Genomic DNA, 26,573 nt, shown 5'->3' with positions numbered 1-26,573 from the left:
CCCACTCAGCACATAAGCAACACTTAATAGTTTGTCAACGTGGAATTGCAGAGGTGGCCACCAGATGGGAGCATCGGGCCACAGTTGCCAACTCGAACTGCAACTGCAAATGTTTTTATATAGTGACTTTAATGTAGTGAAACGCCCAAAGGCGCTTCACAGCAAACTTCTCAGACAGAATTCGACACTGAGCCACATAAGGAGATATTAGGACAGGTGACCAAAAGCTTGGCCAAAGAGGTAGGTTTTAAGGAGCGTCTTAAAGGAGGGGAGAGAGGTAGAGAGGCGGAGGGGTTTAGGGAGGGAATTCCAGAGCTTAAGGCCTAGGCAGCTGAAGGCACGGCCGCCAATGGTGGGGCGAAGGAAATGGGGGATGTGCAAGAGGCCAGAGTTGGAGGAACGCAGAGATCGCGGAGGGTTGTGGGGCTGGAGGAGGTTACAGAGATAGGGAGTGGGCGAGGGCCATGGAGGGATTTGAAAACAAGGATGGGAATTTTAAAATCAAGACGTTCCTGGACCAGGAACCAGTGAAGGTCAGCGAGCACAGGGATGATGGGACTTGGTGCGAGTTAGGATACGGGCAGCAGAGTTTTGGATGAGCTGAAGTTTACAGAGGGTAGAAGATGGGAGGCCGGCCAGGAGAGTATTGGAATAACACAATAGAGGGCCATATATCCAAGTTTGCTGACGAAACAAGGATTGGTGGCATAGTAAGTAGTGTAGACGGGAGCATAAAATTACAAAAGAGACATTGATAAATTGAGTGAGTGGGCAAAACTGGCAGATTTATTTCAAGCCGGTAAGTGTGAGGTCATCCATATTAGAACAAAAAAGGATCGATCCGAGTATTTTTGAAATTTTGGAAAGCTGGGAACGGTGGAGATCCAGAGAGATTTAGGGGTCCATGTACACAGATCACTAAAATGTAGTGGTCAGGTACAAAAAATAATCAACAAGGCTAATGGAATGTTAGCCTTTATAACTAGAGGGCTAGAATATAAAGGGGAGGAAGTTTTGCTGCAGCTGTTCAAAGCCTTGGTTAGACCACATCTGGCGAACTGTGTGCAGTTCTGGGCACCGCCCCTTAGAAAGGATATATTGGCCTTGGAGGGGGTGCAGAGCAGATTCACCAGAATGTCACCAGGGCTCCAAGGGTTAAATTATGAGGAGAGATTCCATAAACCAGGCTTGTGTTTCCTGGAATATAGAAGGTTAAGGGGTGATTTGATTGAGGATTTTTGGATTTTGAAAGGAATTAATGGGGTAGATAGAGAGAAAAATCTTTTCCGCTGGTTGGGGAATCCAGTACAAGGGGGCGTAACCTTAAAATCAGAGCCAGGCCATTCAGGAGAGAAGTTAGGAAATATTTCTTCACACAAAGGGTGGTTGAGGTATGGAACATTCTCCCACAAAAAAGCTGTAGATGCTAGCTCAATTATTTTTAAATCTGAGATCGATAGATTCTTGCTAGACAAGGGTATTAAGGGATCTGGAGCCAAGGTGGGTGGATGGGGTTAGGATACAGATCAGCCATCATCTCATTGAAGGGTGGAACAGGCTCGCGGGTCTGAATGGCCTACTCCTGTCCCTGTAATAGCGAGCCTGGGTGTAACAAGGGCATGGATGAAGGTTTCAGCATGAGATGAGCTGAGGCAGGGGTGGAGGTGGGAATAGGCAGTCTTGGTGATGGAGAGGATGTGGGGTCAGAAGCTCAGCTTAGGGTCAGATAGGACGCCAAGGTTTCGAACAGTCTGGTTCTGCCGGAGACGTGGGCCAGGGAGAGGGATAGATTCAATGGCTAGAGAATGGAGTTTGTGGCGGGGACCGAGGACAATGGCTTCGATCTTCCCAATATTTATTTGGAGGAACTTTTTCCTCATCCAGTACTGGATGTCGGACGAGCATTGTGACAAATCCGAGACAGCGGAGGGGTCGAGAGAGGTGGTGGTGAGGTAGAGCTGGGTGTCGTCAGTGTACATGTGGAACCTGATGTGTTTTCGGATGATGTCGCCGAGGGGCAGCACGTAGATGAGAAATAGGAGGGGCCAAGGATAGATTCTCGGGGGACTCCAGAGGTAACGGTTCAGGAGCAGGATGAGAAGCCATTGCAGGTGATTCTCTGGGTTTGACTGGATAGATAAGAATGGAACCAGGCGAGCGCAGTCCCACCCAGCTGGACGGCAGAGGAGAGGCGTTGGAGGAGGTGGTCAACCGTGTCAAAGGCTGCAGACAGGTGGAGAAGGATGAGGAGGGATAGTTTACCACGGTCACAGTCACATAGGACGTCATTTGTGACTTTGATAAGGGCCGTTTCAGTACTGTGGCGGGGCAGAAACCTGATTGGAGGGATTCAAACATGGAGTTGTGGGAAAGATGGGCACGGATTTGGGAGGTGACAACACGTTCAAGGACTTTGGAGAGGAAAGGGAGGTTGGAGATGGGGCGGTGGTTTCCAAGGACAGAGGGGGGTGGCATTTTTGAAGATGGGGGTGGGGGGGTGGATAGCGGCAGATTTGAACTGGGGAGTGGGGGGGGGATCAGTACCTGAGAGGGAAACAACATGGGGGCCAGGAAGGGAAGTTGGGTGGTCAGCAGTTTGGTGGGAATAGGGTCGAGGGAGCAGGGGGCGGGTCTCATGGACAAGATGAGCTCGGAGAGGGCATGAAGGGGAGATAGGAGAGAAACTAGAGAAAGATGCAAGTTCAGGGCTAGGGCAGGGGGGGAACCGTAGGGGAAGTTTGGCTCGGTGGGCTAGGGAAAGGGAGGGCAGCGACAGAAGCAGCTGAACAGATGGTCTCAAACTTGGACGACTTTGTCACTATGAGCTCCTCGCACTTGTTGGTGGAGGAGGCAGGGGAGAGGATTTAAGAAGACGGTTTGTAGTGGAGGAGAGAAGCCGAGGGTTTATCTCTGGATTCCGTGATGGTCCTGGAATAGTGAGCAGTTTTGGCAGAGGAGAGCAGGACCCGATAATGCTTTTATGTGGTCCAGCCAGATCTGGCGATGAATGGCTGAACCAGTTGTCTGCCATAAACTTTCAAATCTGGGTCTCTTGGACTTAAGGGAGTGGAGATGGGGAGCCGTACCACGGGGTTTGACCAGGGTGAGATGGAGTGAGGGGAAAGGGGCATCAAGTGGAGGTGAGGGTATAATTGGTAACTGCAGAAATATCTTGGCGAATGGAGGGCCAAAGGGTGGACAGTTGGGAATTTAAAAGTGCCTTTGTAAGTGACGTATCATAGATGTTACAACACAGAAGGAAGCCTGTGCCGGCTTCTAGAAAAAGCTATCCAATTAGTCCCATTCCCCTGCCCTTTCCCCATAGCCCTGTAATTTTTTTTCATTCAAGTATTTATCCAATTCGCTTTTGAAACTTACTATTGAATCTGCTTCCACCATCCTTTCAGGCAGCGCATTCCAGATCATAACAACTCGCTGCTTTAAAAAAAAATGTTTCCTCATGTCGCCTCTGGCTCTTTTGCCGACCACCTTAAATCTGTGTCCTCTGGTTACCGACCCTCCTGCCACTGGAAACAGTTTCTCCTTATTTACTCTATCAAAACCGTTCATGGTTTTGAACACCTCTATTAAATCTCCCCTTATCCTTCTTCGTTCTAAGGAGAACAATCCCAGTTTCTCCAGTCTCTCCATATAACTGAAGTCCCTCATCCCTGCCACCATTCCAGTGAATCTCCTATGCACCCTCTATGGCCTTGACATCCTTCCTAAAGTGTGGTGCCCAGACTTGAGCATAATACTCCAGCTGAGGCCTAACCAGTGTTTTATAAAGGTTGAGCATAATTTCCTTGGTTTTGTACTCTGTGCCTCTATTAATAAAGCTCACTAGATTCTGGAAAAGTCCCAGCGGATTGGAAAACCGCAAACGTAATACCCCTATTCAAGAAGGGAGCGAGACAGAAAGCAGGTAACTATAGACCAGTTAGGCTAACATCTGTCATTGGGAAAATGCTAGAATCCATTATTAAGGAAGTAGTAGCAGGACATTTGGAGACTCATAATACAATCAAGGAGAGTCAACATGGTTTTATGAAGGGGAAATCTGACTGACAAATTTATTAGAGTTCTTTGAGGAAGTAACGGGCAGGGTGGATAAAGGGGAACCAATGGATGCAGTATATTTGGATTTCCAAAAGGCAATGGATAAGGTGCCACATAAAAGATTACTGCACAAGATAAGAGCTCATGGTGTTGGGGGTAATACACTGGCATGGATAGAGGATTGGCTAACTAACAGAAAACAAAGAGTCGGGATAAAAGGGTCATTTTCAAAATGGCAATTTGTAACTAGTGGGGTGCCGCAGGGCTCAGTGCTGGGGCCTCAACAATTTACAATATATATCAATGACTTGGATGAAGGAACAGAGTGTCTTGTGACCAAATTTGCTGATGATACAAAGATAGGTGGAAAAGCAAGTTTCGATGAGGACACAAAGTGTCTGCAAAGGGATATTGACAGGTTAAGCGAATGGGCAAAAATTTTGCAGATGGAATATAATGTGGGAAAATGTGAAGTCATCCACTTTGGGAGTGAAAAAAAAAGCAAAATATTATTTGAATGAAGAAATACTACAAAATGCTGCAGTACAGAGGGATCTGGGTGTCCTCGTACATGAAACACAAAAAGTCAACATGTAGCTGCAGCAGGTAATCCGGATGGCAAATGGAATATTGGCCTTTATTTCTAGGGGGATGGAGTATAAAAGCAGGGAAGTCATGCTACAACTGTACAGGGTGCTGGTGAGACCACACCTGGAGTACTGCATACAATTCTGGTGCCCTTATTTAAGGAAGGACATACTTGCATTGGAGGCAGTTCAGAGAAGGTTCACGAGGTTGATTCCGGGTATGGAAGGGTTGTCTTATGAGGAAAGATTGAACAGGTTGGGTCAATACTCATTGGAGTTTAGAAGAATGAGAGGAGACCTTATTGAAACATACAAGATTCTGAGGGGACTCGATAGGGTAGATGCTGAGAGGATGTTACCCCTCATGGGGGAATCTAAAACTAGGGGGCATAGTCTCAGAATAAGGGGTCGCCCGTTTAAGATGGAAATGAGGAGGAATTTCTTCTCCCAGAGGGTCGTGAATCTTTGGAATTCTTAACCCCAAAAAGCTGTGGAGGCTGAGTCATTGAATACATTCAAGGCTGAGTTAGACAAATTCTTGATCAGCAAGGGAGTCAAAGGATATGGGGAAAAGGCAGGAAAGTGGAGTTGAGGTAAAAATCAGATCAGCCATGATCTCATTGGTGGAGCAGGCTCGAGGGGCTGAATGGCCTACTCCTGCTCCTATCTCTTATGGTCTTAGGATACCATATGCTTTTTTTAAAAACAGCCTTCTCAACTTGTCCTGCCACCTTCAAAGATTTGTGTATGTGCCCCCTCAGGTCTCTCTATTAGTGCATCCCTTTAAAATCGTCCCATTTAATTTATATTGACTCTCCTCATTCTTCCTACCAAAATGTATCACTTCACGCATCTCTGTGTTAAATTTCATCTGCCATGTGTCTGCCCATTTCACCATTTCTTTATCTATTTTTATCCTATCCAGTATCGCTACTCCCTCCTCCATTACTGCTACATTGGCAGCATCCTCTTTAGTGAAGACAGATGCGAAGTATTCATTTAGTACCTCAGCCATGCCCTGTGCCTCCACAAAAAGATCTTTTTTGTCCCTAATCATCCCCACCCTTCCTTTGACTACCCTTTTGCTATTTATAAAAGACTTTTGAGTTTCCTTTTATGTTAGCAGCTAATCTATTCTCATATTCTCTCTGACCCTCTTACTTTTTTTTTAGAACTCCTCTGTACTTTCTGTATCCAGCTTGGTTCTCTACTGTATTATGAACCTTACATTTGTCATGATCCTGCTTTTTCTGTTTCATTTTAATCTCTGTATCTTTAGTCATCCAGGGGGCTCCAGCTTTGGGTGTCCTTCCTTCCCCCCCTCGTGGGAATGTGTCTTCTCTTTACCCGAACCAACTCCTCCTTGAAGGCCACCCATTGTTCAATTACACTTTTGCTGGCCAATTTTGATTTCAATCCACCAGAGCAAGATCTCTCTTTAACTCACTATTGAGCAGTGGTCCTAATACTGACCCCTGGGGAACACCACTGTATACTTCCCTCCAGTGTGAAAAACAACCGTTCACCACTACTCTCACTGAAATTAGCCTTCCTCCAGTTAAGTATTTTTACACTTGATTGTTGCTTGTACTTTTCTGTAACTATTCTAAACCTGATAATATTATGATCACTGTTCCCCAAATGCTCCCCCACTGTAACATACTCCACTTGCCCCATTTCATTCCCCAAAACTTGGGGGAGAATTTTTTTTTCCCAGTAGCGGACACAGAAGGAAGTGGGGTTGAGAGGGGGAAGAGAGATGTGAGCGGAGAGCGGAAAAAGGAAGCGATAAGAGATGGCCTTACCTGTGAATGAGACAGTGGGAGTAGATGTGGGCTGGCAAAGTCAAGGGGGTGGCCGTAAATATGGGTAGGAGATTTTATATGGAGGGAGAGGTAAAAGGAGGGCAGTGAACTCAGGAGAGTTGAAATAGAGGTTTAAATCACTGAGGATGAGAAGTCGCTTGGTGCAGAGGCTGAGGGAGGAAAGGAGTGACGATATCTCGGTGTGATACTTGGTGTGATACCTGGGTGGGTGGTAGAGAGTGAGGATGTTAAAGGAGAGGCAAGGGTCAGGTTAAACAGTATTGAACCTCGCTTATCGACCAAGACAGAGGGAATAACTGACCTGTATTCGCAGTCTCAACCGAAAGACGGCATCCCCGACAGTGCAGCACTCCCTCAGTACTGTAATGGGCGTGCCAACCTGGATTATGTGACTCAGAGATGAATGGGCTACCCACTGAGCCATGGCTGGTGCTAAATGATATTAGGGAGTCCTTCCTGTGCATCTCTGATTGTAGCCACAAAAAGACACTGTCACCAATGGAAAGAGTTAACTCTGTTTGGAGTCTTGTGTTAAAGAGCTGGACAGTATCATACCATTCAAATGAAATCTGTGCAGGCTGAGGGGAGGTTGGAAGGGATCTGTTCACACAAAGGGCTATTTAGGATATGGGATGGTTCGGCACAAGTGGCTTTTGAGGCAGGAACAAGAACACCATTTAAAAGGGAGAATTGGAAAAACATTGCGAAGAGGAAAAAATAATAAAGGGGACAGGGAAAGAGCAAAGGGGGAGGGGACTAGAGGATTTAGGGTGAGCACAGGCACAACGGGATCCTTCTGTGCTGAGATTTTCATGGTTCCAATCGGCATAAATTAATTGGATAATTGGGATGAAATCTGGCTCACCAAGGTGTCCCGATTAAATGGGAGGCTCGATGCATACATGAGGGAGAAGGGAATAGAGAGGATATGGGAGGGGGGGGGGGCAGAGTGGGAAGAGGTGATTAGAGTGGGTGAAGGCTTGTGTGGAGTATAGATTCCAGCAATGGGTGGGCTGGACCTCTTTCTGTGCTGTAGATTCTGTGTAAGTCCGACTGCTGCACTAACTGAATCCAGCTAACTCAGCACAGACCAGGGAGCGGGGGGGGGGGGGGGGAGAAAAAAAAGCACAGCACTACTTATAAAGACTGTTTTGTCTGTGCCGCAGTGTATACATAATGAATGTAATTTAGCAGGAGGTGTGGATCGTGCGTGCCATTCCCCCTGGCAGCTGGGCTGTGTCATTTCTTGAAGGGCCCTTAATCCTCACATATCAATTTAAAGCTTTTTTAATGAGTGAGAAAGCAGCAGCCCAAAACATGTCGAGCTGACCACTAATGCCTTGTTTGTGGACGGAGAGCCCAGTTTCATGTTAAGCTGCTCCCTGTGTGTGTGTGTGTGTGTGTGTGTGACTCAGACGCAAGGAATTGTATCTATCCCATCACCCTGGTTGCCCCTTGAGAAGGTGTTGATGAGCTTCCTCCCTCTTGAACCTCTGCAGTCCCGTGTGGTGAAGGTGCTCCCACACAGTGCTGTTAGGATGCTCTTCCACATCCAACTGACACGGGGTGGGTGGGCGGGCCTCGGTTTAACATCTCATCCAAAAGATGGCACTCTCCGACAGTGCAGCGCTCCCTCAGTATTCCACTGGAGTACCAACTAGGAGTGTACCCCTGTGTTACATCTGCCACCCCCCCCCAAAACTTCATGGCTTCCCATTGTCAACATTATCGAAAGCACAGGATCAAACCTTCACCTGTGCCCCGATGACAGCCAGCTCTACCTCGCCATCTCCTTTGTCAATTATTATTAGTTCTTTGGGATGTGGGTGCCGCTGGCAAGGCTGGCATTTATTGCCCATCCCCTAGTTGAGAAAGTGGTGATGTCACCACCTTGAACCACTGCGATGTTAATCTTGATACAACTGAGTGGCTGGTGAGGCTAATTAAGAGTTAACCACTTTGGTGAGGGGTTTGGAGTCACCTATAGGTCCAGGCCAGGTAACGACGGCAAGTTTCCTTCCCTAAAGGGACACTAACGAACCAGTTGGGTTTTTACGACAATCCAACAGCTTCACGATCACTTTTTAATTCCCATATTTTTGAAATTGAATTCAAAGTCTTGAACGGCCTGTGGTGGGATTTGAACTCCCATCCTCTAGGATTCATTAGTCTAGTAACATGGCCACTGCGTCACACACCTCACCACCAGCTTCAACTGCCTATCCGACAATAAGACCCAGATGAGCCAAAACCTCCTCCAGCTTAATGTCGGCCAAACTGAAGACATCTTCTTCAGATCCCGTCGGCACCAACACATCTCCAGCCTGGACTCCATCCACCTCCACAGCTGTCACCTCGGGTTTATACACAGACCTGCTCGGGACCCCAACCTCGGAATCTGACAGAGTGTTTAATCTAGTCTGATCATGCATCCGAGTTCACCTGGACTGTCTTGAGATTGTGGGGCGAGCGGATCATTTAAGCACCGGGAGAACAGGAATATCAGGAGAGGCTCCGTACAGATGTGCATTTCTCTTAAACCCCTCCTCCCCCCCCCCCCTCCCCCCCAGCCCCGGACCCAATTTTGCTCCATTTGATGGCCTCAGTAGCCAGCTGCAGCAATAAGAGAAGCTGCCCCTATATTACTATGTTGTATGTAGGACTCGCATTGATAGTTGAGGTTGGCAGAGCACTAGTCAGGGTTATAGACATGTAAAGACGCCAAACCTATCACGGCCAAGTCACCGCTCTTCCAGTAAAGGCCCAATGTCAATGTAATGTCTGCTCAGTGCAGTCCTAGAATAGATCCATCCCCCTCCTCCATCTGCTATTTACACCAGCTGTCTCCATATTGGTGTCAGATTCCTCCAGTGTAAAAATACTTCTCGTCCCTTGTGGGTGTGTCTGACAGTCCGAGACTGCACTGTGAAGGGGATATGGGCCTTAATGTTAGTGAGGGCTCAGGCTGTGACTTTCTGGATGGTTTGTAGTTTAGATGTTGGGAGTTCGGTGAGGAGAGCATTGGAGAGGTGATGAATGCGTGGATTGGGGATCTAGTGGCGTAGAGATGGGAGTAGGGGCAGAGGCAGGTGATGTAGAGGCGAAAGGACGTGACCTTGTGACAGATCAGACGTGGGGAGGAAGCTGAGCTCAGGGTCATGGCTTGTGCCAAGTTTTTGCACCTCTAGTGGGCTAAAACCAGAGGCAATGTTTCGTTTGAGGACCAAATCCCAACCGAGGTCTTGCTCGAAGGCTTAGGTGTCAGCCATAGCTCAGTGGGTAACACCCTCGCTCGAGTCAGAGATTGTGGGTTAAAGTCCCACTCCAGAGACCTGAGCGCATAATCTAGGCTGACATTCCCATTGCAGGACTGAGGGAGTGCTGCACTGTCGGTGGTGCCACCTCTCGAATGAGACGTTAAACCGAGGCTCCGTCTGCCCTCTCAGGTGGACGTAAAAGATCCCATGGCCACTATTTCAAAGAAGAGCAGGGGAGTATCGTGTTAAACCAGGACCTTCCCAGTCTGTGTATGGATCAGGAACACATCAGATTTATTTGCTTTATTTTAGGCATCCACCACCCTAAACATTCGCTCCCTTCACCACCGGCGCACTGTGTACCATCCACAGGATGCACTGCAGCAACTCGCCAAGGCTTCTTCGACAGCACCTCCCAAACCCGCGACCTCTACTACCTAGAAGGACAAGAGCAGCAAGCACATGGGAACAACACCACCTGCACGTTCCCCTCCAAGTCACACACCATCCCGACTTGGAAATATATCGCCGTTCCTTCATTGTCGCTGGGTCAAAATCCTGGAACTCCCTTCCTAACAGCACTGTGGGAGAACCGTCACCACACGGACTGCAGCGGTTCAAGAAGGCGGCTCACCACCACCTTCTCAAGGGGCAATTAGGGATGGGCAATAAATAAATAAATGGGCCCAGATCCCAAGAATGAATGTTTAAAAAACTGTACAGGCCTATTTATGGACCCTCAGTGAGTGCATCATAAGCTGGGAGCATGTGTACATTTTAATTTAAAAAGAAATATTATGTAAAATGCGGATTAGTGAAATCAGCCACAAAACGAGTGTCACTGGGGTAAAATCACCCGGGCAACAACTGCACACAGGCGAGACTGTGGGTTATGTATCTCCATTAAACTGAGTGGTGTCCATGGTTACCTCGAAAGTATAACACAGCAGCCAACATCCCATAAATAAAACAGTATAAGAATTGAGCTGGAAGACAGTGTTTGAAAATTAAATGGCGATACTGTACAGTCAGCAATTAAAGGGGCAACTCCACCATCTCACACTTGAAGTAGTGGGGAGCAACTCTTGCAAAAATATCGCCAGCAGAAGCTGAAATTTACTGACCAGTTCTCCCTCAGGCGCTGGGAACGTCAGATCGCGGAGTCATCCCTTAAAAGTCATTCTTTCCCGGCGTGTTAGCCCCCTCTACTACGACAACAACAACTTCCATTTACAAAGAGCCTTTAACGCAATAAAATGTCCCAAGGCGCTTCACAGAAACAATTGTCAAACAAAAATTTGACACCGAGCCACATAAGGAGATATTAGGACGTGTGACCAAACGCTCGGTCAAAGAGGTAGGTTTTAAAGGAGGAGTGAGATTTATAGGGAGGGAATTCTAGAGCTTAGGGCCTAGACAGCTGAAGGCACGGCCGCCAATGTTGAAGCGATGAAGATCGGGGATGCCCAAGAGGCCAGAATTGGAGGAGCCCAGAGACCTCGGAGGGTTCTAGGGCTGGAGGAGGTTACAGAGATAGGGAGGGGGCGAGGTCATGGAGGGATTTGAACACGAGGATGAGAATTTTAAAATCGAGGCATTCCCGGACCGGGAGCCGATGCAGGTCAGCGAGCACAGGGGGTGATGAGTGAACAGGACTTGGTGCGAGTTAGGATACGGGGCAGCAGAGTTTTGGATGAGCTGAAATTTATGGATGGTGGAAGTTGGGAGGCCGCCCAGGAGAGCATTGGAATAGTCAAGTCTGGAGGTAACAAAGGCACAGACCACAAGACACTAAATCTGAAGGTAGAATTACAACCAGTTCCCATATCTATGCACTAAAGATTCCTGCCATTATTCGCTATTCGGTGATCCTTATTTGGAAAGCACAGTTGTGCGGACAGTGGGTAAGGACAGGAGTGGGCTCATCTAATGATGCACACCCCCCCCACCCATGGTCAAATAGCAGGCCACTGTCCACTGACCAGGTTCACACACGAAGAATGGCACCAATTGGCCTCAGTGCCTCTGGTTTAGGGAGGGGATGTAATTGGTCAGGGTTCCCTCTCCTTCATCACTGTCCGGCAACGCCCCTGTGGTAAGATTGCATGAGGAGATGGTCAGTGAGGACACTTCGGGTACAATAGCCTAGTGGTTCTCGTGACCAGCAACCCAGAGGTTGTGATTTCAAATTCCACCATGGCAGGTTGTGAAACTGAATTCAATAAATTTCTGATCACTGCCAGAAAATTGACCATGCAAGATGTCGGATTGTTGTAAAAACCCATCTGGTTCACTAATGTCCCTCAGGGAAGGGAACCTGCCGTCCTTTATCATGATCTACACATGATTCAGTCCCACACTATGTGGTTGACTCTTAATGCCTTCAGGGAGATACAATAAATATTGCCTTAACAGTATCACCCATATCCCAAGAGCAAATTAAATAAAAGGCCAGTATTGGGCTCCACTGTGATGCCCCCCATGAATGAACAGCATGATCAGCACCTCATCCACCACCTTAAACATGCACTCCCTCCATCACCGGCGCACCGTGGCTGCAGTGTGTACCATCCACAGGATGCACTGCAGCAACTCGCCAAGGCTTCTTCGACAGCACCTCCCAAACCCTCTCACTTCCACCACCTAGAAGGACAAGAGCAGCAGGCACACGGGAACAACACCACCTGCACGTTCCCCTCCAAGTCACACACCATCCCGACTCGGAAATATATCGCCGTTCGTTCATCGTCGCTGGGTCAAAATCCCGGAACTCCCTTCCTAACAGCACTGTGGGAGAACCGTCACCACACGGACTGCAGCGGTTCAAGAAGGCGGCTCACCGCCACCTTCTCAAGGGCAATTAGGGATGGGCAATAAATGCCGGCCTTGCCAGCATCCCGAGAATGAGAGAATAAAAGCCCTTGCTGCCCCAATTCAGGTGCACAGGTGCAACCAGTGGGGGAGATGGTTAGACGGAGGGTTAATAAATTTGGGGGTGGGCATGGGTCATGACCTTGCTCTCTTTCCCCTGACTCCCCCCACCCTTTGCCCCTCCAACGAGGCTGTGCCTCTTGCTCACAAAACGCTAAAAGAAATCGTTCCAATCCTTTCGGGCCACACTGTAAATCCGCAGCAGCTTTAAAATAGAAGCACTGAGCTCAGCTGAAGAAGTCAGGGGAGGGAGGGAAAGAAAGAGAGAGAGAGAGGGAGGGAGAGAGAGGGGGAAGGGAGAGAGAGAGAGAGCGAAAGAGAGGGGGGAGGGAGAGAGGGAGGGAAATAGAGGGAGAGAGGGGGAGGGAAAGAGAGAGAGAGGGGGAGGGAGAGAGGGAGGGGGCGATGCCAGGTCTGGGCTGACGTCAGGGAGGGAGGGAAGGAGCAGTTCGAGCGAGAGAGGGAGAGGGAGAAGTGGACAGGCCGAGCTGGAGGAGGGTCAGCGCTCCCGAGAAATCACCGCAACCCCCGGGGTGAGTAGCAGAGGCCTCGCCACCAGGCAGGGCAATGGAGCAATTCATTTAAAAAAAGAGATGAATGTATCAAATTGTTTTAGGGGTGCATGAAATGTATCAAAAAGTTTTAAAAGAGATACATGAACTGTATCAAATTGTTCTAGAAAGAGATACACTGGAATGTATCAAATTGTTTTAAACGCAATGCATCAAATTGTTTTAAAAGGAGTTACATTCAAAATGTTAATTTGTTTAGAAGGAATCAAATAACAATGTCAAGTTTGTTTTAAAGTATTAATTTATTTGAAAAAATTACATTGAAAAGTGCTAATTTGTTGGAGGAGAATTCAATTAAAAAGCGTTGGTTTATCTAAAGGGAATTTGTTGGTTTGTTTAAATGGAAATTAAAATTTGTTGATTTGGTTTAAAAAATAGTTTTAAAATTAATAAAGAAACATGAAGCAATTAAAATGAAGTAATTTTCTTTTAGCAAAACGTTTATTTTCACTCAAGGAAATTTTAGTCGAGGATTTTTAATAAATTTTACATCGATAATTTGGTCTGCGAAATTCGTGTTTAAAATTTCTACAAGTTGACCATTTTCAGATAAGAGCACATTAGATGTTTGCTTAAACCCACTTGTCCAAAGTCTGAGGTTAATGTTTGTTGAGATACAGGGGAGGGTCTACAATGGGCAAACTCCACATGCCCTGTGGAGACAGTCCCAATCTTGGTACATTTTATTGGTGATATAGTTGGGGGATTTATGCCTCCTGTGAGGGGGGCTGGAGATGAGGATCTGGTTCCGCAGCACTCGGGCGTGGGGACTGCAGCAGACACGCTGAAGGCTCCGGGGGCGCTGGTCATTAAATCCACCCCTCCGGGAGCTGTGTGCAAGGAGAAAAAAGATTGAGTTACACATTGCTTAACAATCTCCCCCATGTAAGAAGTATTATATCTCCCCCCCCCCCCCCGCCCCGCTGCCCCTCTCCCCGCAAGAAAAGCCATTCCGTAAACTGAGTCAGACTGTAACCTTGAGGATTGAGACTGTAGAAAATCTGAATACAAATTGCAGAGCCGCCGTTTATAAAATTACTGGATTGGAGACAGACAGGGGGGAAACTTGGCCTGAATCCAACCTTTGACATATTGATGTGGGACTGAATAAAACCCATCCCTTTAATTTGCTTGTCCCCGTTCCGCTGCCTAATTCCAAAGGATGATTATAATTTTAGCGCCGTATAATTGCGTGTTACCAATGTGAATAATGACTAATCCAAATTATGATGTTTTTGTGAGCAATTATTTTTTCCGTCAAGGTCTCTATATTTTCAGCTAACCAAACGGGCCCAATTCAGTAACTGTGTGGAGAAAAAACCAGATCAGAAATGTCCACGCTCTTGGTGTATTGTGTGTGGGGCATGAGTTCCAGAGATAGGAGGGGAGCAGGTCCTCAATATTCAGTCGGATGTACTTATTCCTTGTCAGCTCTCTACCCTTCTCTCCTGTGGAGCCAACTGGTGCCAGGCATCACCCAAATCATTAACCTCCTAGACAGTGTTAGTGGGCTGTTCAACTGTGGGAGGTAACATTGACCAGACCATTTCTGGAATAGTGGGCATTTATTGCCCATCCCTAGTTTTCCTGAGAAGGTGGGGGTGAACTTTGTCCTTGCACACCCTTATAATTGAGGGTATTACGAGTCAACCACATAGTGTGGTCACTGGAGTTATTTGGAGACCAGACGCAGCAGGTTTCTTAGTTGAGATTTATTATCCAGCAGCTTTCATGGTCGTTTTTCTGGTGCCAGCCAGTTTATTGAACTCATGACTTGGCCGTAGTGGGATTTGAACTCACGACTGAGCTGAGGTTACTAGTCTAGTACCATAACCGCTGGACTACCATACTTGCAGTACAGCGATCAGCAGCCCGAAAACGATTCTTCCCCCTCCCTCGCCTAGAGGCACTGAGGCCAGTGATAGCATCCCTGCCACCATCCCAGTTGAGGTCAGCTGAGTGAATGAAGCCAGCCTCACTTTGGGTACCATTCTGCTCTGTAGGTCCATTCTGGCCAGGTCCACACTGGGTGGTGGGATTACGCCATCAGGGCAGCTACATTACATTTGTTGCCACGTCCAGCGTGCCAACGCTATTATTTTGTCTCCCGTGTGTAATAAGGAGGAAACTGTATAGTTTGTCTGCCTTTCTGAAGCCGACCACTGTCTCGAGGGCTCTCTTCCAAACATAGAACATGCAAAGGTCCAAGCAAGGTGTCAAACGTTCATGTCCCACTCCAGAGACTTGAGCATAAAATCTAGGCTGACGTTCCCAGTGCCGGTACTGAGGGAGCGCTGCACTGTCACGGGTTCCATCTTTTCGGTGAGGCGTTAAACCGAGGCCCCGTCTGCCCTCTCAGGGTGGATGTAAAAGATCCCACGTCGCTATTTCGAAGAAGAGCAGGGGGAGTTCTCCCTGGTGTCCTGGGCCAATATTTATCTCTCAACCAACATCACTAAAACTGTTGGCCTGGTCACTATCACGTTGCTGTTCGTGGGATCTTGCTGTGCGTAAATTGGCTGCCGTGTTTCCTACATTACAGCAGTGACCACACTTCAAGAGCACTGGAAAGCACTTTGAGACATCCTGAGGTCATGAAAGATGCTGTGTAAATACTAGTTCTTTCTTTCACCTCAGTCCTTTGTTGACAGATGTGTTATTTTCTTATATTGTGACAGATACAATCCCTGTACCAGCAAACCCACAATCACCTGTGCAGGATGTGAAATATGTATTGTGATGTAGTGTAGACTCAGTGCAGGGGCAGACTGGCCAGATGGGAAGTCGTGAGATTTATCAAGAATAGTTATTGGCGTTCCCCCGTTTTTCTGTGATAATCCTGATGAACCCCATGCCCGTTTGGGGGAGCGAGTCCCGTCTTGACCCAGTGACATCACATAGAATTTACAGCACAGAAACAGGCCATTCGGCCCAACTGGTCTATGCCAGTGTTTATGCTCCACACGAGCCTCCTCCCTCCCTAATTCATCTCACCCTATCAGCATATCCTTCTATTCCTTTCATCCTCATGTGTTTATCTAGCTTCCCCGTAAATGTATCTACACTATTCGCCTCAACTATTCCTTGTGGTAGCGAGTTCCACATTCTCACCACTCTCTGGGTAAAGAAGTTTCTCCTGAATTCCTTATTGGATTTATTAATGACTATCTTATATTTATAGCCCCTAATTTTGGTCTCCCCCACAAGTGGAAACATCTTCTCTACATCTACCCTATCGAGCCCCTTCATAATTTTAAAGACCTCTATCAGGTCACCCCTCAGCCTTCTCTTTTCTAGAGATAAGAGCCCCAGCCTGTTCCGCCTTTCCTGATAGTTATAACCTCTCAGTTCTGGGATCATCCTTGCAAACTTCTCCAGTGCCTCTGTATCCTTTTTATAATATGGAGACCAGAACTGTTCACAGTACTCCAAGTGTGGTCTAACCAAGCTTCTATACAAGTTTAACATAAATTATCTGCTTTTGAATTCTATTGCGGTGGAATCCACAACTGAGACCTGTTGCCGGTGGTTACGGTACTTTAGACTTCTTCCTGCACTGTGTCTGCGGTATTCGTGCACGCACAGAACTTAGACCCAATGAACTGTGGCAATAGAGGGCATCCTCTGACTGTCCTGGGTGCCCCTGGGTTAAGGAGGGATAAATCGTCCGCGATCCCACTTCTGATTACCAGCTGAGTCAGACTGACAGAGGAAGGATGTTGTTTTCCTCAAGGTCATTTGCAGTGAAAAATGACATAGGAATTGTTGGGAACAAGAGTTTTGGCCCCAAAGTTCTTGTCCACTTTTGTTCAATCTCATCTGCACCGAGCTGCATTCCCCACCACATCCCTCCTCTTGCTCAGGGTTCAGTGGGCTTAGCAAGACAATCAGAGGTCCCTCCAGAGAGAGGGAGGCTTGCATTTATATCGTGCCTTTCACGACATCCCAAAGTGCTTTACAGCCATTGAAATACTTTTTGAAGTGTAGTCACTGTTGTAATGTAGGAAACGCAGCAGCCAATGTGCGCACAGCAAGATCCCACAAACAGCAATGTGATAATGACCAGATAATCTATATTTTTAGTGATGTTGGTTGAGGGGATAAATACTGGCTCAGGACACCATGGAGAACTCGCCTGCTCTTCTTCAAAGTAGTGGTAATGGGATCTTTTACATCCACTTGAGAGGGCAGACGGGGCCTCAATTTAACATCTCATTTGAAAGACGGCACCTCCGACAGTGCAGCACTCCCTCGGTACTAGTATGTGAGTTATCAGCCTGGATTTTAGTTACATGAATCTACAGAGTAGGGACAGTGAACGCACAATCTTCTGAGTCAGAGCCCATTGAGCCACCACTGAGACACTGCTCTCCCAGTCCACTGCTGCAGTTTTACTCGTATTGATCTGCATGAGTCATCGTTCTTGAGGATGTGTTTTGCTGCACCAAGAAGCAGGCCCCCCTTTCTACTGCAGTGATTCAGCGATGCTCTGAGAAGCACAACAGGTCAAATAAATCCCGTACTCCTGTTTCCGCTGAGGCGTGTCTTATATTTAATTATTATAATCACATTTTTTTTTTAAATGATTAAGTTAACATTTCAAATGAGCACTGGCAACTGTCAGGATGTTTGGGTAAATATAAAGAAGCAGTTGCTTCATCCGATCGTATTTACAGAATACATGAAACACGATGCTGGTTAATGAGGTGGCTCGCAGTCATCTGTGGAGAGAGACATGTATAATGGATCACTGGGTAATTCACAGCCTTTATCAGAGACATAAATAATTGCTGATCCTCTTTTTTTTTTCTCTCTGCAGATTGTTTGGATTGAATATCCGTTCTCGGTAACTGGAAACCATGTCTGCCAAAGGAAAGGTAAGGAGAATGTTTTGGTGACAGGTGAACGTTCTGGTCACGATACTGATCATTTCGGCAAGGGGAGTTCGACCTTTCACGACCTCAAGGCGTCGCAAAGCACGTTACACCTAATGAAGTACTTTTGAAGTGAATCCCATTCTGGTTCCCTCCTCAGTTGCTCTGGTGATGTTAATTATGGGGCGTACAGCAGATTATATAGTGTTTTTTTTATGTCTGGAATCTGCGTTCAAATCTAGCCCTGACTGGTGTGGTGAAAGTCCTCTCTCGCTGCTGGATATAAGAATCCTCCATGAAATGAGTTTGGGTAATTGCAGTCAGGGGATCCTGCACAAATCTACTCCGAATTGGTACTAAGTGGACAATCTCACTGAGAAAAGCCACACACTTGCTGTGGTAAGCATTGGAGATTGGAGGGAATAATGGGGGACACACACACATAGCTCATGAATGGTGTTGTAATAGTTAAGGGTCAAGTTAAAAGAGAAGTAGGGTTTCTAGTACTTGACACTCAGTATTAGCATTAACTGCAGAGCGTTAGTGTTAAACGACATCACAGAAATAGAGCACAACTTGGGAGATAATGTGCTGGTTTGGGAAATGGAACAGTATCACTTTGATGCACTAATGGGTCAGTGTAGAGGGAGCTTTACTCTGTATCTAACCCTGTACCTGCCCTGGGAGTGTTTGATGGGACAGTGTAGAGGGAGCTTTACTCTGTATCTAACCCTGTACCTGCCCTGGGAGTGTTTGATGGGACAGTGTAGAGGGAGCTTTACTCTGTATCTAACCCTGTACCTGCCCTGGGAGTGTTTGATGGGACAGTGTAGAGGGAGCTTTACTCTGTATCTAACCCGTGCTGTACCTGCCCTGGGAGTGTTTGATGGGACAGTGTAGAGGGAGCTTTATTCTGTATCTAATCCATGCTGTACCTGCCCTGGGAGTGTTTGATGGGACAGTGTAGAGGGAGCTTTACTCTGTATCTAACCCTGTACCTGCCCTGGGAGTGTTTGATGGGACAGTGTAGAGGGAGCTTTACTCTGTATCTAATCCATGCTGTACCTGCCCTGGGAGTGTTTGATGGGACAGTGTAGAGGGAGCTTTACTCTGCATCTAACCTGTGCTGTACCTGCTGGGAGTGTTTGATGGGACAGTGCAGAGGGAGCTTTACTCTGTATCTAACCCTGTACCTGCCCTGGGAGTGTTTGATGGGACAGTGTAGAGGGAGCTTAACTCTGTATCTAACCCGTGCTGTACCTGCCCTGGGAGTGTTTGATGGGACAGTGTAGAGGGAGCTTTACTCTGTATCTAACATGTGCTGTACCTGCTCTGGGACTGTTTGATGGGACAGTGTAGAGGGAGCTTTACTCTGTATCTAACCCGTGCTGTACCTGCCCTCGGAGTGTTTGATGGGACAGTGTAGAGGGAGCTTTACTCTGTATCTAACCCATGCTGTATCTGCCCTGGGAGTATTTGTTGAGACAGTGTAGAGGGAGCTTTACTCTGTATCTAATCCATGCTGTATCTGCCCTGGGAGTGTTTTTTTAAATTCATTCTCGGGATGTGGGCGTCAATGTTTAGGGTGGTGGATGGGCTGCTGATCAGGTGGGCTGCTTTGTCCTGGATGTTGTCGAGCCACTTGAGTGTTGTTGGAGCTGCACTCATCCAGGTATGTGGAGAGTATTCCATCGCACTCCTGACTTGTGCCTTGTAGATAGTGGAGAAGCTTCGGGGAGTCAGGAGGTGAATCACTCACTGCAGAATACCCAGCCTCTGACCTGCTCTACTAGCCACAACATTGTGGCTGGTCCAGTTGAATTTCTGGTCAATGGTGACCCCTAGGATGTTGATGGTGGGGGATTTAACATAAGAAATAGGAGCAGGAGGAGGCCATCCGCCCCTCAACCCTGCTCCGCCATTCAGTAAGATCATGTAAGGAATCTTACAACACCAGGTTTCTTTCTTGGACACACGAATCTCCATCAAAGACGGGCACCTCAGCACCTCACTCTACCGCAAGCCCACAGACAACCTCACGATGCTCCACTTTTCCAACTCCCACCCTAACCACGTCAAAGAGGCCATCCCCTATGGACAGGCCCTGCGAATACACAGGGTCTGCTCAGACGAGGAGGAACGCGATGGACACCTACAGACACTGAAAGACGCCCTCGTAAGAACGGGATATGACGCTCGACTCGTCGATCGACAGTTCCGACGGGCCACAGCGAAAAATCGCATAGACCTCCTCAGAAGACTAACACGGGACGCAACCAACAGAGTACCCTTCGTCGTCCAGTACTTCCCCGGAGCGGAGAAACTACGCCATGTTCTCCGCAGCCTTCAACATGTCATCAATGACGACGAACACCTCGCTAAGGCCATCCCCACACCTCCACTACTCGCCTTTAAACAGCCACCCAACCTCAAACAGACCATCGTTCGCAGCAAATTACCCAGCTTTCAGGAGAACAGCGTCCACGACACCACACAACCCTGCCACGGTAACCTCTGCAAGACATGCCAGATCATCGACACAGACACCACCATCACACGAGAGGACACCACCCACCAGGTACATGGTTCATACTCCTGTGACTCGGCCAACGTTGTCTACCTCATACGTTGCAGGAAAGGATGCCCCAGAGCATGGTACATTGGCGAGACCATGCAGACACTGCGACAACGGATGAACGGACACCGCGCAACAATTGCCAGACAGGAGGGTTCCCTCCCAGTCGGGGAACACTTCAACAGTCAAGGACATTCAGCCTCCGATCTTCGGGTAAGCGTTCTCCAAGGCGGCCTTCGAGACACACGACAACGCAAAATCGTCGAGCAGAAATTGATAGCCAAGTTCCGCACCCATGAGGACGGCCTCAACCGGGATCTTGGGTTCATGTCACACTACACGTAACCCCACCAGCGAAAAAAAGTTATCTGTTTTTAACACAACGGGTCATTCTCTGTCTTTCTCTTCCTTTCGGATGTTTCTCTCTCTCTCTCTGTCTTTTGTTCTGGCCGTCTGTGTATTCGGTGGTCCTGTAGGTAACATCACTCTGTCTGAACACTTTGATTGCCTTGACAACGGGCAGTTGGAAAGATTATCTGTAATCACCAGATATTGTTCTCTGACTATAAATGCGGTAACCTTCCATGGAATCCCACACTCGCTCACCTGACGAAGGAGAAAGCCTCCGAAAGCTTGCGATTTTCAAATAAAAGTGTTGGACTATAACCTGGTGTTGTAAGATTCCTTACATTTGTCAACCCCAGTCCATCACCGGCATCTCCACATCATGGCTACAGTAAGATCATGGCTGATCTTCTACCTCAACGGCATTTTCCTGCACTATCCCCATATCCCTTGATGTCTTTACTATCTAGAAATCTATCGATCTCTGTTTTGAATGTATTCAATGACTGAGCCTCCACAGCCCTCTGGGGTAGAGAATTCCAAAGATTCACCACCCTCTGAGTGATGAAATTTCTCCTCATCTCAGTCCTAAATGGCCGACCCCTTATTCTGAGACTGAGACCCCTTTCTAGACTCCCCAGCCAGGGGAAACATCCTCCCTGCGTCTACCCTGTCGAGCCCTGTAAGAATTTTGTATGTTTCAATGAGATCACCTCTCATTCTTCTAAACTCTAGACAATACAGGCCTAGTCTACTCACTCTCTCCTCATATGACAATCCCGCCAGACCAGGAATCAGTCTGGTGAACCTTCGTTGCACTCCCTCCATGGCAAGTATATCCTTTCTTAGGTAAGGAGACCAAAATTGTACACAATACTCCAGGCGCGGTCTCACCAAGGCCCTATATAATTGCAGTAAGACATCTTTACACCTGTACTCAAATCCTCTTGTAATAAAGGCCAACATACCATTTGCCTTCCTAATTGCTTGCTGCACCTGCATGTTAGCTTTCAGTGACTCATGTACAAGGATACCCAGGTCCCTTTGAACATCAACAGTTCCCAATCTCTCACCATTTAAAAAATACCCTGCATTTCTGTTTTTCCTACCAAAGTGAATAACTTCACATTTTTCCACATTATACTGCATCTGCCATGTTCTTGCCCACTCACAGCCTGTCTATATCCCCTTGAAGCCTCTTTGCATCCTCCTCACAACTCACATTCCCACCTAGTTTTGTGTCATCAGCAAACTTGGAAATATTACATTTGGTCCCCTCATCCAAATCATTGATATATATTGTGAATAGCTGGGGCCCAAGCACTGATCCCTGCGGTACCCCACTAGTCACAGTCTGCCAACCTGAAACAGACCCGTTTATTCCTACTCTCTGTTTTCTGCCTGTTAACCAATTCTTAATCCATGCCAGTATATTAATCCCAATTCCATGTGCTTTAACTTTGTTCACCAACCTCCTGTGTGGGACCTTATCGAAAGCTTTCTGAAAATCCAAAAACACCACATCCACTGGTTCCCCCTTATCTATTCTACTAGTTACATCCTCAAAAAACTCCAATAGGTTTGTCAAACGTGATTTCCCTTTCATAAATCCATGTTGACTCTGCCAAATCCTATTATTATTTTCTAAGTGTCCTGTGATCACATCGTTTGTAATAGATTCTAGCATTTTCCCTGCTACTGATGTCAGGCTAACAGGTCTGTCGTTCTCTGTTTTCTCTCCCTCCTTTCTTAAATAGTGGGGTTACATTTGTTACCCCCCAATCTGCAGGAACCGTTCCAGAATCTATAGAATTTTGGAAGATGACAACCAATGCATCCACTATTTCTATAGCCACCTCTTTCAAAACCCTGGGATGTAGATCATCGGGTCCTTGGGATTTATCGACTTTCAGGCCCATTAATTTCTCTAGTACTATTTTTTTACTAATATTAATTTCTTTCAGTTCCTGATTCTTGCCAGACCCTTGGTTCTCTAGTATTTCTAGGAGATTTTTTGTGTCTTTTTCCATGAAGACAGACACAAAGTATTTGTTTAATTTCTCTGCCATTTCCTTATCCCCCATTATAAATTCTCACGTCTCTGTCTGTAAGGGACCCACATTTGCCTTCACTGGAGTTTTCCTTTTTACACACCTATAGACGCTTTAACAGTCCTTTTTTATGTTTCTCGCTAGTTTACTCTGATATTCTATTTTCCCTCTTTATCAATTTCTTGGTCCTCCTTTGCTGAATTCTAAAATGCTCCCAATCCTCAGCCTTACTGCTTTTTCTGGCAACTTTCTATGCCTCTTCCTTTGATTTAATATTATCTTTAATTTCTCTTGTTAGACGCGGTTGGACCACTTTTCCTGTTGGGTTTTTGTGTCTTAAAGGAAAATGTATTTGTTGCAAATTATGTCTTAATTCTTTAAATGCTAGCCACTGCCTGTCTACCGTCATACCTTTGAATGTAGCTTGGTGATGATAATGCCATGGAAAGTCATATGGAGGTGGTTAGGCTCCCTCTTGTTGAAGATGGTCATTGCCTGGGACTTGTGCAGCGTGAACGTTACTCACCCCTCACCAACCCATACCCCCTGTATGTTGTTCAGGTCTTGCTGCATGCGGGCACAGACTGCTTCATCATCTGAGCTGGGGGATGGCGTTAGAAAAAAAATGGAGACATGTCTGGCTGTGATTCCTTTAAGTGAATTTATGGTTGGATTGTAGTGGGGGAGGAGGAGAGGCGAAGTGAGGGAAGGAAATTGGATTTAGAGATCATTTTGGCCAATTATTATCAAATGCTGTCTCATCATTAAATTGATGTAATAATCAGGCTACACAATTCCTGATAACCATCAGGCAGGTCAACTTTCACACAGTGCGAAATGTTCAATTATTCAGCCTAGTGCTTGTGTAGGATTATAGAGATTGGGTTTAAGGGATGTCCAACATATTACAGTTGTGTTACAATTCTCTTGACAAGCTTTAATTAAAATGAAAGTGCCTCCCTGGTTGTAAGGAGAAAACAGGATAAACAACAACATAGTAAAACGTCCCCAAGGCACCTCGCAGGAGCGATTATCTGTCAGAAATTGACACCGAGCCACATAAGGAGATATGAGGACAGATGACCGAAAGTTTGGTCAAAGAGTTGGGCTTTAAAGAGCGTCTTAAAGGAGGAGAGAGAGAGGCGGAGAGGTTTAGGGAGGGAATTCCAGAGCTTAGGGCCCAGGCAGCTGAAGGCATGGCCGCCAATGGTGGAGCGATTAAAATTGGAGGAGAGCTGAGATCTCGGAGGGTCGTGGGGCTGGAGGAGATTAGGTGGCCTTTAGTTTGGACTTTAAACGTCTTGTAGGTTGTAGGAGGAAGAGATGTCTTGGGGAGTTCCACAGTTTTAAGGTCCGAGGAGGAACGAGTTACAATACAAAGTGAGTGGTAATTTCAACACAGAGGATGGAGGGAGGAGGGAGACTGTGTAGGATGTCATCCTTAGAGGAACAAGAAAGGAGAGATTTCAGATATCAAGTTAGGAAAATTGGTACTAACAAAATATATAACGAACAAACTGGACTTGAACTGTATTTATGTCAAATGTTTGTTTAGATTGAGTTCACAAATTTGTCGCGCCCAACTCATTTTGATTAAATTAGAAAGCGGATTGTTTAAAGAAAAGTTATGCCCTTCATGGTCGATTAGCCTGCCACTGCACACGGTCTTTACTCACAACTAGTGAGTTATTGGGGGGAGCTGCTGGAGGAGGAAAGACTTGCCTTTACATCGTGTCTGACCCGATCTCTTATAACAGCTCCAAGTCCTTCACATACAAACCTACATTTCATAGTATCACAGTAGGTACAGCATGGGAGCAGGCCTATCGGCCCATCCTGCCCGTGCCGGCTCTTTGAAAGAGCTATTAATTAGTCCCATTCCCTTGCATTTTCCCCATCGCCCTGTAATTTTTTCCCTTCAAGTATTTATCCAATTCCCTTTTGAAAGTCACTATTGAATCTGCTTCCACCGCCCTTTCAGGCAGTGAATTATAACTCTCTGCGTATAAAAATGTTTCCTCATGTCGCCTCTTTTGCCGATCACCTTAAATCTGTGTCCTCTGGTTACCGACCCTTCCGCCACTGGAAACAGTTTCTCCTTATTTACTCTATCAAAACTGTTCATGATTTTGAACACCTCTGTCAAATCTCCCCTTAACCTTCTCTGTTCTAAGGAGAACAATCCCAGCTTCTCCAGTCTCTCCACATAACTGAAGTCCCTCATCCCTGGAATCATTCTGGTAAATCTCTTCCTTTGCTGATCTTTTTTTTTGATAGAACGGGGGCAGTTGGCACCAGGAAATGGTTCGGGGACCCGTTCCACCGTGCCCCCACCTATTTTTACGCCCCTTCTGATTACCCGCTGGAAGTGAGGGGTGATGACCAATGCCCCCAGGTGGGTGGCATATTCTAATAGTTCAGATAACAAAAATACAATATCTGTTTTTTGTGATGTTGCTCGAGGAATAAAATATTGGCCACGACACCGGGGAGAACTCCCCTGCTGTTCTTCGAAGATAGAGCAGTGGGATCTTTAACGTCCACCTGGGAGGGCGGACGGGGCCTCGGTTTAACGTCTCATCCGAGAAACTGGCACGTCCAGCACTCCCTCAGTGCGGCTCTGGGAGTGTCAGCCTGGATTATGTGCTCAAGTCACTGAAGTGGGTCGATGAACCCACAACACCGGGGAGTTCTCCCCGATGTCCTGGGGCCAACATTTATCCCTCAACCAACATCACTAAAAACAGATTTCTTGATCATTTATCCCATTGCTGATTGTGGGATCTTGCTGTCCGTAAATTGGCTGCCGCGTTTCCTACATTACGGCAGTGACAACACTTCAAAAAGTACTTCATTGGCTGTAAAGCTCTTTGGGATGTCCTGAGGTTGTGAAAGGCAAAGTTTTTCTTTCTTTCATTGGAATCAATTCTCCGGCAGAAACAAACCAGATTGTTGGTCACTTGAGAAACGCAAGTGAAGCATCAAGACCCCATAGAAGCAGCCTGACATTGTTAAAATACTTTGAATTTTATGGCAGAGACTGTATGAGTCGGCTTTCGATGGATACCGTAGGCAAAACAAAGGGTATTCGTTTTAACTGCCGATCTTAGCTCGCCTGATTATGCAGTAATCACCTTGATTCCCGCCCCCTCTGCAGCGTTTATAACTGGTTGTCATAGCAACGGTTTGGCAATCTTACGGATGTGAAATATGTGGAGGAAGATAATACAAACCAGGGCTGGAGAAGACTTGGGAACAATTGCAGTCTTTTTTTATACATTTATAAAATGGGATACTTGGTGTTAAGGGGGCTGATGGTTTTGGGAGTTTCTGCCCCTACTTCCCCCGATGGGCTAGTTGTCGTTAAGGTTTATTTTGGGGGGGGTGGGGGCGGGGTGCGGTATATCCCAGGGGGCTGAGAGTGGTGACGTGAGAGGGAGACCTGATGGCTAATGACTTGAAATCGTGCCGTGAGAAATTTATTAGGAATATGTTC

The 26,573-nt window shown here is 46.8% G+C and overlaps 1 protein-coding gene across 1 annotated transcript in view; it reads left to right on the top strand.

The window, feature by feature from the left end:
- The first annotated feature begins 13,067 nt into the window (after positions 1–13,067).
- anxa6 (annexin A6) overlaps positions 13,068–26,573 on the top strand; it is a 109,815-nt gene continuing 96,309 nt past the window's right edge. The window contains exons 1-2 of the mRNA XM_067995994.1: positions 13,068–13,193; positions 18,052–18,109. Coding sequence (XP_067852095.1) covers positions 18,092–18,109 — 18 coding nt within the window. The 5' untranslated portion in view covers positions 13,068–13,193; positions 18,052–18,091. The remainder of the gene's footprint in view (positions 13,194–18,051; positions 18,110–26,573) is intronic.

The sequence above is a fragment of the Heptranchias perlo genome, chromosome 14, assembly GCF_035084215.1.
Source record: "Heptranchias perlo isolate sHepPer1 chromosome 14, sHepPer1.hap1, whole genome shotgun sequence".
NCBI classification, from domain to species: Eukaryota; Metazoa; Chordata; class Chondrichthyes; order Hexanchiformes; family Hexanchidae; genus Heptranchias; species Heptranchias perlo.
This window is presented reverse-complemented; position numbering and strand designations above follow the sequence as displayed.